This window comes from Hyla sarda, chromosome 7, assembly GCF_029499605.1.
Source record: "Hyla sarda isolate aHylSar1 chromosome 7, aHylSar1.hap1, whole genome shotgun sequence".
Taxonomy (NCBI): domain Eukaryota; kingdom Metazoa; phylum Chordata; class Amphibia; order Anura; family Hylidae; genus Hyla; species Hyla sarda.
Window position 1 is genome coordinate 64,523,759 of NC_079195.1, and position 12,280 is coordinate 64,536,038.

Here is a 12,280-nt window from a genome sequence, read left to right on the forward strand (position 1 = left end):
CTTCCAGAAGATCTTTCTTACTTTTATATGTAAGAACTTGCTTTCTGTATTAGTTATCTACTTATTTTTCTTTCATCCTCACCCTTTCCTATCTTTGGATGACATTTTAGGGGCTTCAGAAATAATTAACAATTTTCCATAGAGCTATGGTCTCAACATTCAACAATTTTAACATACAATGGTTGTCCTGGAACCGATTAATATTGTAACTTGAGGGACCACTGTATTTTATGTATCATAAAATGAATGCACTTCAAATGGAATAAATCAGACTACTGAAAATACACAAATATATTGTTTAAAATAAGACTAAAAAACGTGATAATCTTTTAATAGACAAAACTAAAAACAAAAAAAATTTATTTGCACAATAGGTTGGCAAAAAATAACAAGATGCATATATACAGCCATTCACAATAATTCACTTTTAATATCCATGAAAAATTAGCAATGTAAGCATATCAATTTCTTGGCAAATCATGCTTTCTCTATTTACATTCAAGAAAGAAAAATATTAAAGTCAGTCATTAGGTTACCCAATTCTGTATAAAAAAAAAAAAAAAAAAAAAAAAAAAAAAAAAAACACGATATGTGAAACAAAATTTGAATGCTTTTGTCTTTTTCAAGGCTTTCCGTCCAGGTAGTACTGGCATACAATTTTCTCAAAAAGGAAACGTGTACATTAGACATTATAAGACAATGCTGTAAAAATGTACACAGTACACACCTGAATATGTACCACAATTGCAGATTTCACACATTTATACATGGCTTTGTAAACAAGTTGTGCACCGTTAGATCTACGAACATTGGATTTACCAATAATGTACTTTAACACTCACTCGTCATTTCCAGTTACTACACATGCCAAAAGGACTGAAAATCTGTTGATTGTTTACTGTACAATTCGCAGAGCATATATTTTTTATGTCATAAAAAATGGGGGGAAAAAATTACAAAAAAAGGAAAATATTTCTTCCACAGAAATGGGGGAGGAGACTGCCTATTTGCAGTACGTGTTTGATCAACAACATATTGGACTTGGTTCTTATATGGAAAATATTGAGTATAGGACACATTTATGCTCTTTGAGATATAGGGAAAAAAAGAAACCGCAAGAGTAATCTTAAAGTCAAATGTAAAACAGCTAAAACAACGTGTTCCAATCTTTTGTGGCTTCCATTAAATGTCTTTGGCCATGTCCAACCCATTCATCCTGATTGTCAAATATCCGACCACAAAACCAACAGTTGAATCTAGTTTGAAGCTTGTTCGCAGGTGTATTTTTTACAATCTTGTAATTGTTCTTACTAGTTTTTTTTAAGGTTAACTTGAGAACAAATCTCTCTTTTACAGGGCTCACTGGTTTTGCCCGACGATGATGCCTTCTACTTAGTCCATAAGCAGAATTTAACAGCTTTGACTCTAAAAGAGCTTCAAGTGTTCTTTTGGACAGAGATACTTTTAGAACATGTCCGTTGAATTTTGAGATGGTTCTCATTAGATTAACAACTTCTGGAACATCGGCATCTGGATGGTTTAACACGACTACTGGTTGATCTCTTCGTGGATACTTTATAGATTGATTAGGACTGAAAGGATAAAGTCTTAATGTCCTTACAATTTCCTTAGAAGGTGTTGGTGTCTGATCCTCTGGAAGACTCTCCATATCGACTTCACTTGCATAAGACTTTGCTTTGCATTTTCTATGCAACATTTGCTTTCGTGGCACATCCACCAAGACGTCAACCACTCTTTTCTTTGTCTTGAATTCAACGTCCGCTTCATAGCTGCCAGCGTCTGATGCTTTTCGTTTACAAGTCTTGTTTTTAGAGTTTGAAGGAATCAGGTTACCTTGCTTACACCTAAGTTTAGCCAGTCTTGAACTACTTGAAGAAGCTTGTGAAACCGAATTATCATCATTTGAGGAATGTTCTTCTGCTTGAGCACCACTGGAAGTGGACCTCAGGAAAGGCTTTTTTTCTGCTGGCTTACTCTGCAAAGTGTCTGAATCGCTGACTTTATCTGTAGGCACATTACCACCATAACCATCAAGAGAACTGATGTCCTCCTCCTTAATGGATGCTGATGGAGTTGCACTAGCTTCACTACTACTCCTAAGGAAAGCAGGCTGTTGCACATCATCAGGCTTCTTTGGTAGGAGTTTCTGTTGGACTCTATTCAACTGAACAGGGTTCTGGGTATTTGCAGAAACAGTTTTTGGTAAAACATAATTTAAAAGTACTGCTTGTTTTCCATCAGGCAAAAGGGCATATACTGGCTGTTTCTGAAGTGTTTCAGGTTGTTTATTAGCTTCTAAAGTCCCAACTTGTGTTCTTGAACCATCAGAATTTATACAATACTGAAGGACATTTAAGTTTAGTGGAAGCTTACTTCCTACAGCGGAACCTGAAACAATATTGGCAGGCACACTATTTGGGGAAGCACTCACATTTGGTTTAAATCCATGAGGTACAGGAGGGCGCTGTAATCTAGGAAGCGCCATTTTACCTATATTGTTCACTGTACCAATCATCTGTGGGCTTCCATTGGTCACGTTTCGTATGGTACCGAAAGGTCCATTAGCAATAGTTAATACCATGCCAGGTTTTGTGTTAACCATGACTGGAGTATTAAATCTGTTGCCAGTAGAAAATGCTGCTGTGCTGGGAGCATTTGTCTGGCTTGAAATAATTTTTAATCCAGATTGGTTAGTTGGTACAATTGGCAGTACAAACCTATTAGAACCTGAAGGATATAAAACAGGGTTTGCTTGCGACATTCCGGAAAGCTGTGGATTGTGATAAAGCTGTAAAGGTGTTGGACCACTTGAAGGTTTTACCATGCAGTTCATTTTATCTTTTGCCAATTGCTGGCTGACTATTGCATCAGAATGCGTTTTCAGAAGTTCACTTACTCTTGAGGGTTGAGAGCTTTTAATACTGGATCCAGGAGATACTGGTTCCTGTTTTAAGAATACAGCTGAAGGTGTATTACCATTTTGTATACGGTTGTCAAATTTTGTAATAGGGCTTGACATCTGTTGTACTGGGCTTGACAATGGTTGCTTTGGAAAAACAAAGGCCTTATTGCCAGGATGTGGGCTTTGGGAGTTAACCATTCCACCTTTATCATTTAACCTTTTATTGTCCTGCAGCATGTTGTGTAGGTAAGTATTTTTTGCAACAGGTTTTGGGTCAGATGGACGATTCTGCAAAGAGAATACTGATGTAATCCTTGGCATGAAGGATATATTTTCAGGCTTATTCATTTCTGCTGACCTTGGCATTCTTTCATTTATCTGAGCATTTCTTATATAGCTGGGACTAGTACCAGTAAAATTTCCAAGACCACTTGTAGTTGCAGCACGCATCATTGGGCTGTTAAAGTTCTTGCCTCCATAAAATTGCTTAGGTCTTGGCCCACTAACTTCATTATTTTGTTGGGGTCTGACCAAGAAACCAGTAGTTGGGTCTATACTTAGGCGAGACGATCCAATAGATGAATTCATTCTATCACTAGGTGATTCATAAGTGTGATCAGTGTCAAAAAATTGCTTCTCATTTATGTTGTATTCTGCAGGTTCTTCCTTAATTTTCTGCACAAAATTTGAAGTTGATGGGTTTGATTTATTCATACTATTCAAATTTTTATGAATTGGTTCATGAAAATGTTGCCTATTAGTCGGAGCCGCCAACTTGGACATAGATTCATTTTTTCTTGCCATCAATGACCCAAGTGCCGTTGTTAGGTTTCGCAATGACCCAGGTTGTTTGTCTGCTGGAGTTGTAGGTGTAGAGGTCGTAATGGACGGTGGTTTATATGATGGCGTTGCCCTATTATCTTTAGTGTTAGATGCTGCATAAGATCCTTGCATTGAGCCCTGAGAGAAACGTGGCAAACTGTTTGATGACTGAGGTGATGGCTGTGTAGTATTTGCAGCCTGTTTATTTGTTGGCAATAATTTAATGACAAGGTTTTGCTTCCCATTGACCATCTTGTAACCCACAAAGGTTGCAGTGTAATTAGCTGGAACTGTTATTTTGTTGTTTTTCACCATTAATACAGTAGGGCCATGGACGGCATTCTGTAAGAGACCCATGTTCCCTTGAGCACTTGCATCATCTTTGTTGCATTTTATTGTGGTTACGGAAGGAATTCCATCATTTACAGTTTGTTCTGACTCCGTGTTAAATCTGGGAAAGTCTTTTGTAGGTTGGTTATCTGCAAATTTATGCTGAAACCCACTTGCATTATCATTGCTGTCTCCACCCTTTTCCAGGACAGGGTTTTTGCCATCATGCCTCCAGGGTGAGTTATCCTGACTTTCAGATTGATATTTTTTTAAGACAAGCTTTAGTCCAGCATTTGTCTGCACCATCTGTGGCTTAGAATTGTCCGGTACAAGATCGTCTCTTGTATGAATGTGTTCTCTGTGCCTTGTTAAAATGTGTTTCACTATAAAATCTTTCCGCATTGCACTGTAACTGCAGTACTGGCAGCTAAATGGTAACATGGTACTGTGCCCCTGAAGATGTCTCTGAAACTCAATTTTTGAGTAGCTAATGTGATTGCACTTCTGACATGCATACTCTATTCCATTGTGTCGATGGATGTGTTGAACAAAAGTTCCGACGTCTCTGGTAGAAAATCTGCATTTTGAACAGTTGAAGTGGCCATTAACACAGTGCATAACTGTGAAATGTTTTGTTAAGCCCAGTAACGTATATAAATAGTCATTGTTACATATTTCACATTTTACTAGTGCACTTCGGTGAGTTTTTCTATGTTGCTTAAATGCCTGAAAATCATTTGCGGTGAAGTTGCACATTTCGCAGGGATAGAGTGGCAGCTCTCCATTGTGACATATAAGAAAGTGTTTTTGAAGATCGTTGGGACTATATCTGATTCCATTTTTGCATTTCTGGCAGAAGAAGTGTAGAACCTTGGCAGATATATTGCCAGAATCATCATCTAGGTTTGGTTCTATTTTGATGTCTGCATTTTCCTCTTCGGGATTGCCGGGATCATTTAAATTTCCTTTAGCCAATGATTTCCTGGCTGTCTGTTTCTTACATAGTGACTTGGATGCCATTTCAGCCATGTCGCTTAAAGCAACATTTCCCCTTGTAAGATTTAGTGAAGCATCAGAGTGTTCTTCTATTCCCTGCATGATCCTTTCGTCTGCAGAAAACAACGAGGACAGAGTGTTGGATTCACCAGAAGCAAATGTGTTCCCGCTGAAGTCCCATATAGCATCTTTTGAAGATGCAGAACCTTCAATGTCCTTAAAAAAGTCTTTATTTGGTGATCTCATTATAAAAGGCGATTGAATAATTTTAGATTGTTGGATGTGAGACAAATTCTTGATTCAATTCACCTTTGATAAAAAATAAAAAATAAAAATTATTAAAATAAAATATTCAGAAAGATACAAAATCATATATTAATAAAATTATAAAGTATATCATCATACATGTTACAAGTTTATTATACTACAACACTAATATGTTATGTATAAAACAGTAGAATATGCAACAGTTTTATAGAAGACTTCAGTAAGTAATATTTGGATTAAAAAAAAAATGTTCTACAATCTTACAAGTTTTATTAAAACTGTATGGTAAAACAACTTACCTAAGGAAACATAATCATCCTCATAAATCCCCAGTTATACTTCTGAGAAAGTATGGAGAACCTAAAGAGGGAAAGAAACAAAACACTTTCAAGATGTGAAGATCAATCATGTTGACTAACAAAACAAGTTATATGATATTGCAATGTTTATATGATATTTTACTCATACCAAGGCATGTCTTACTATTGATGTATTTCTAGAACATCTTTAAAATACAGCCTAAAGTAAGCTTTTATATATCAACACTTAGGCATAGATTTTAATGATAACTGGTGCTATGATATAATATTTACATTAATTTCTCCCCAATGCAGCAAGAGTATATCAGCCTTACAAGGATGAATTATATCCACGTAACAATTACATTAATGTAATGCTCTGATTTATTCATATCTCTAATTATTAGGACAAAGAATTAATACTTATTTGGAGAGTACAAATTTACCACTGCAAAATATATTTCAAATATGTGCAAAATAAAATATCTACCACTGAATAAAATTAAATTAAATGACACATTGTACAGCTTTTAATTTGTGATGTTTATTTACCTCTTAAAGCTGCATTTAAAAATAAAATACAACTTAAAATGCAGCAGAGGCTGATAAACAAGCTAGCAAAAATTGACATGCTTTCAGACAAATACAAATGAATCACGAGATGAATATTTTACATTTCAAAACCTTTTGTGGAGAAACACACTAACACTTGAAACATATTTAAAAAGGAGGACATCCCCACCCTTTCCCCCGCATTTGTTATTAAATTTACTGGTGACTTCATAAAGTCTGCATTGATCTTCTAAAGCTTAGGCCATAAAAGACTATTCAAAATTAACCACTTTATGATATAAATATTACAGTGGTAGCTGACCAACTCTACTATTTCTTAATAAGGTTTTCACACATTTAATTCATTTAAACTAATATATATTAAACCACTGAACAAATGCAGCAGCATGCAAGATAAGAAGTTAGAACTTCATTCGTCAAAGTTCTAACACATTAATACTAATAAAAAAAACAGCCAAAGCATTTGTCACAGAATGGCATGAGGTACTGGAATGAATATTACAAAAAGTAAATAACGTCCAAGTATTTATTTAGATCAACAAGTAAATGCTAATTTTTAGCAGTGAGCAATGTTAATGCCCCAGCAAAGCCACCAACACCCAGTATTGATGGATAAAAATATCTTGACAACTGTACTGGCTAGCTGAAATTGCTTAACAAGAGTTAAAAAAAAAAAATATATTAAAATGATCTTAACTTGAGTATAAGTGTACAAATAAAACTGCATCTGGACATAGTAAACAGGAAAAACATAAAAGTATGGCGGCTTCTGATTAAGTCATATATACTAATATAGGAAGAGCCAAGGAAAAAGCAAATGCCCACTTAACTATTTTCCAAACTCTTCTAATGGTGTAATTCTTAGTCAGTTACAGATTTAAGAAACTAATGTACTAAAAAATATATCTAGAAATAAAATGGTTACAATTCTATCCATTACTAAGATATATGGATCTTCAGAACCTAAGTTTCTCATATGCCTGATCCAACCTAAAAATGGACCTGCCCCCGACTCTCTTACATTAAACTTCAATAGATATTACATTCTCTACTATCTCTCATCCTCCATGTTTTGTTTTTCGGGAGAATAGGTGTTTATGTTGTGGCTAATAATGTATTCCTATACAAGATCTTTTAGGCAGGTGTATACACTTATCTTTGTTAGTATTTTCATGTAAGTTAATAATTTTAAAACTAAACTACTCTACAAAGTGTTAACACAGTGAACATGTGATGTAGTTTTGTACTGCTAATAAGAAAAAGCTAAGTAAAAAAATTATACAAGCCAGAAACTCAATTCGATCCACTTTACTCACTGTGCTGCTTTACTTTTGCTATATTGTTTAGCTTACATCATCACCATGTGACATGTATAAAATTCCTTTCCCTCCCAAATCACTACTTTATATACAGGTCCTGAAACCTTTTACTGGGTTAGATACTTATCCTATCCTACAGAACACTTCATCGTTAGATTGAAATTTCCAATTCAAGAAACACTTCATATTCCAGATTTGCAAAGAGATAATTTTTCTCTTTTATAGGTTGCTCAGTACAATATACCAATGAACAACAACCCAATAAACATTACATAAATAAAACGGCATGTCATTGCAGTGACTTTACTAAGAGCAATTGCAACCTCATATTTTACCAAAAATAATTGGCAGCTGTAAATAGCTATATCCTACATTTAGAATCTGTACTGGTAACCAATATACCCAACTTGTAAGTGTGTGGTGGGGGGGGGGGGGGGGGGCTTGTAAATATATATATATATATATACACACATGCATACACACAAACACATATACATACACACACACACATATATATATATATATATATATATATATATATATATATATATATATAAATATATATATATATACATACACAGGATGGTATTCAGACAAAAAAAATTATAATTCTCACCGCATTACTGTGCTATTTTTGTTAAAATGCTGACATTCCTACACTTGTGAATTACAGGGGGGCAGCTTGTAAACTCATTACCAGCTTAGATGCAATTCAGAAAACTCACAGACCCAGTACTTTGCAGCACATACTTTGCTAGTGGAAAGGAGAATTCTGCCAACTAGTGCTGGGATATAACATTAACAGGTTAATTTCTCCAAGCAAAAGCTGCAAAGTGGGAGATGTCAGCTATGCACGAGAAAAAGAAAATGTCTGCTTAAGCTTACAGCCAGCCCTATAGAGAGTGTACTGGGCTATTACCCTGATGCAGGAACAAGCAGATGTTCATTCTTTTTTTTCTTTTGCTCAGAACCATTGTAAGTTTTCAAACAGGTTGAACATATCTACAGTAATCCAGTGAATCGGCAATCAATTAATTTAGTCTTGTAAATTAATTTCCTGGAAAAACCTAGAATGATACAGTCGTATTACTTATTCCATACTTCTCCAGGGAAGCAGAATGACTTTTACAAGACTAAATCAATCAATGGCCGATTCACTAGATTGGGGTTCGGTGGAGCTCCCTATAGATTTACTCAACTTGTAATAAACTCTTCACAATTATAAACACTTTAAACAATGTTGGAAAGAAGGGAACCCAATCTTTGGGCCCCCTCCCAAAAAAAAAAAAAAAAAAAAAAAAAGAAAACACAACAACATCAGCTTAAGCCTAGAACCAGTCTCACCGTTGCTCATGAATGTGACAATAAAGAGGTATAAAGCCTAAATTCAAAAATCGGTTTGACATGTCTGGAAAACTAAACATTTTTCAACTTGCAAAAGTTGCCAACATGGATTTTTAGTTGTGTATGAAACATATTTTCAGGCAATGCTACACAGGAAAAAATATGTAAAAGTATTCTACCTTCTTTGCATGAAACTAGATAACCCTGCCATGTATTACAAGTGACACCCCCCAACTTTCCTTCAAGTATTACAATACCCCAACTTCCCTTCACGTACTACAAGTGACCCCCTCCAACTTCCCTTCACATACTACAAGTGACCCCCTCCAACTTCTCTTCACGTACTACAAGTGACCCCCTCCAACTTCCCTTCACATACTACAAGTGACCCCCTCCAACTTCCCTTCACGTACTAGTGACCCCCTCCAACTTCCCTTCACGTACTACAAAGTGACCCCCTCCAACTTCCCTTCACGTACTACAAAGTGACCCCCTCCAACTTCCCTTCACGTACTACAAAGTGACCCCCTCCAACTTCCCTTCACGTACTACAAGTGACCCCCTCCAACTTCCCTTCACGTACTACAAGTGACCCCCTGCAACTTCCCTTCACGTACTACAAGTGACCCCCTCCAACTTCCCTTCACGTACTACAAGTGACCCCCTCCAACTTTCCTTCACGTACTACAAGTGACCCCCTCCAACTTCCCTTCACGTACTACAAGTGACCCCCTCCAACTTCCCTTCACGTACTACAAGTGACCCCCTCCAACTTTCCTTCACGTACTACAAGTGACACCTCCCAACTTCCCTTCACGTACTACAAGTGACCCCCTCTAACTTCCCTTCACGTACTACAAGTGACCCCCTCCAACTTCCCTTCACGTACTACAAGTGACACCTCCCAACTTCCCTTCACGCATTACAAGTGTCACAACCCAACTTCCCTTCATGTATTACAAGTGACACAACCCAACGTTTCTTCATGTATTACAAGTGACACCCGCCGATGTTTCTTCATGTATTAAATGTATTTCATGCATAGTAGTTGACCCTCCAAAACATACTTCCCTTCTCATATTACAGGTGACCCCTCTATCCTTCTTGAATTATAGGAGTCGCCCACTGCACCTTAATCTGAAAATCATGGTGTGGGGGGGGGGGGGGGGGAAACAATGACGGCTATAAGCATCACTACATTTCCAGGCCCTAAACCAGCTCATAATGGTGTGTGTGGCGGGAGAATTACCGCTTTGAGCCTCAATTCATTACCAAATACCCCGATTGGCTAATCGTAGGTGTAGAAATGGGGGGGGGGGGGGGGGGTAGTGACATCTAAGCCCCCCCCCCCCCCAGTCACCACAATGTGCTAATAATGAAAGGAGGTATAAAGACAGCTGAGCCTTCCCAGACACCCCAATATTCTAGGTGAGGTAGATGACCCCAAATGAAGCCTAAAACACAACAAGGTACAACATGAACACAATGGCCGCCAATGGCATTGATTACTTTCAATAGGCGTACTGCAATGACCCGGATGCACTGAACCCTGCTATGGTTTTTCTGGGGGTAAGAGGGACGGGGGTCACCCCCCAACCCAACTAAACATGGCATAATAGACCATTGACATGAACTTGTGTTAGGAATGATAATAAGTACACTAGACATTGACACATGTACATATACTGCACACTAGAATTGCTAAGCCTTGCTATGGTGTGACAGGAATGCATTGTGCAACAGTAAACAAAAAACATACAAAAAATGGCTGAGGAATAAGAGATGCAATGGCTGCAGGGGGGCAATGGCTGCAGAGGGGGGGGGGGGGGCAATTACATTGTGCAATGCATAGAGCATAGAAGTTACATGCCTGCAACAGTGCCATAGCCATGTACACAAGTGGGGTGAGAAGCAACAGAGAGCAGCCATTGGTGCAGTACAAGGCAGTGAGGGAGATTGGGCTCAGCACAGGGAGAAGGATTACAGAAGGGAAGTGTAAGAGGAGAAGCAGTGGGGAGCAGCGGCCAGGCGAGGCGGAGGGACACTGCAACCCCCTCATGTGACTGAGCACACAGAAAAGAGTGCGGCCATTTCGTGGGGCGTCAGCCATGCGGGCAGCGCTCGGGGTCCCCCCTACCCTTCACGCCGTCCCCCGCCGCCAAGTTTCCCAACTTTCGCTAACTTTAGCAGGCACTATTTCTCCGTTTTCCCCCGCCCGACATTCCCCCTCCGCCCACGTCCACTGTTACAAAGTCAACCGAACTTTCCACCTCATCCACTGAAGCGCAACCCGCCCTCACCCGTGAGAGACGCCGTCCTCAATGCCCGATCGGGTGCCCGCGCCCGGGCTGAAAATGAAATTACCTTGTTTTGCCCCCTTCATATGCTGCCCGAGTCACCGTTGGCGGCCATGACAGTTACATCCGGGGATTGTCCTGGTTTCGGTAGACCTAAAATGGACTCCCAAGCAGAGACGGCGGAGGGATCTGCGCTCCACCTTGTCTGTGTGATGGGGCCGCTCTCCCCTAGAATCATTGTTGCATAGAACCAATGTGTGTTCTGTGAGGGATTCTCCATCTCATGTCTAGAACGCCACAGCCGGGGATTCATTTCTTTTTACTTTGCTGCATGAGCTTTACAGCTTCCTGCAGCCATTGTGTGTGTGTGTTTTTTTTTTTTTGCAGTATCATCGACTTTGAATGCTTCCACATGGCATATACAAGAGTGTAGAGTGCTGGAACTATTTGTCATCATGGGCTACATTTTGTCTATGCTAAACATCCTGTGGAAAATTCCTTCTGTAAACCCCCTGTTCTCACCAGGCAAAGAAGGAAGCTTACAAGACAAAAATTACCAAAAATCATTGCAGTGCAATTCACTTCACAGACAGTGTAGAGATTCACAGGAGCCAAAGAGCTGTATATGACCACATAGACTTCTTACTGTCTGCATTGACTTCTTGGGTTTTTATTCTTTTATATTTTTTATTAAGTTGACTGTTAGTTGACGTTTCATGAGTAACTTGTGTAAACTATAGAAATATCCGTAATCTAAAGAGTAAAACAAATACTAAATTTACAAAAAAAAAAATAGTTTTGAAAGTTAAGTAATTCTTTGTATTTTTTTGCAATGAAGACTAGGAAGACGTAATAGCGATGTATCCATAATTAAAATACTAATTTAAGTTATTTATTTATTCCTAAATATGTTTACATACATAATTATTCATAAATACAAAATTATTTCCAGCATGGGGGGAGGGGGGTTCAGTTTTGTGGATCTTTGTAATATCATTTTTTAAGTCTCTGTTCACACCACTGTCATGACTAATGTAACTATGGAAGTCACAACAGCAGTGCCGGACCCAAAAAACAAAAGACTTCAACTGTACCCAACTAGTAATGGGT

At 38.1% G+C, this 12,280-nt stretch overlaps 1 protein-coding gene across 2 annotated transcripts; it reads right to left on the reverse strand.

Annotated features, from left to right (window-relative positions):
• Positions 1 to 558: 558 nt before the first annotated feature.
• On the reverse strand, positions 559 to 11,853 carry LOC130281986 (zinc finger protein 518A-like). 2 transcript variants are annotated; one of them, XM_056529793.1, is made up of 3 exons: positions 11,238 to 11,853; positions 5,638 to 5,698; positions 559 to 5,380 (listed from the first exon to the last, which is right to left on the reverse strand). In XM_056529793.1, the coding sequence occupies exon 3, from the start codon at positions 5,315 to 5,317 to the stop codon at positions 1,148 to 1,150; it is 4,170 nt and encodes a 1,389-aa protein (XP_056385768.1). In that variant the 5' UTR covers positions 5,318 to 5,380; positions 5,638 to 5,698; positions 11,238 to 11,853; the 3' UTR covers positions 559 to 1,147. The 2 variants fall into 2 exon arrangements, with proteins under 2 accessions (XP_056385768.1, XP_056385769.1); XM_056529794.1 differs by lacking the exon at positions 11,238 to 11,853 and adding an exon at positions 11,174 to 11,192.
• Positions 11,854 to 12,280: the final 427 nt, after the last annotated feature.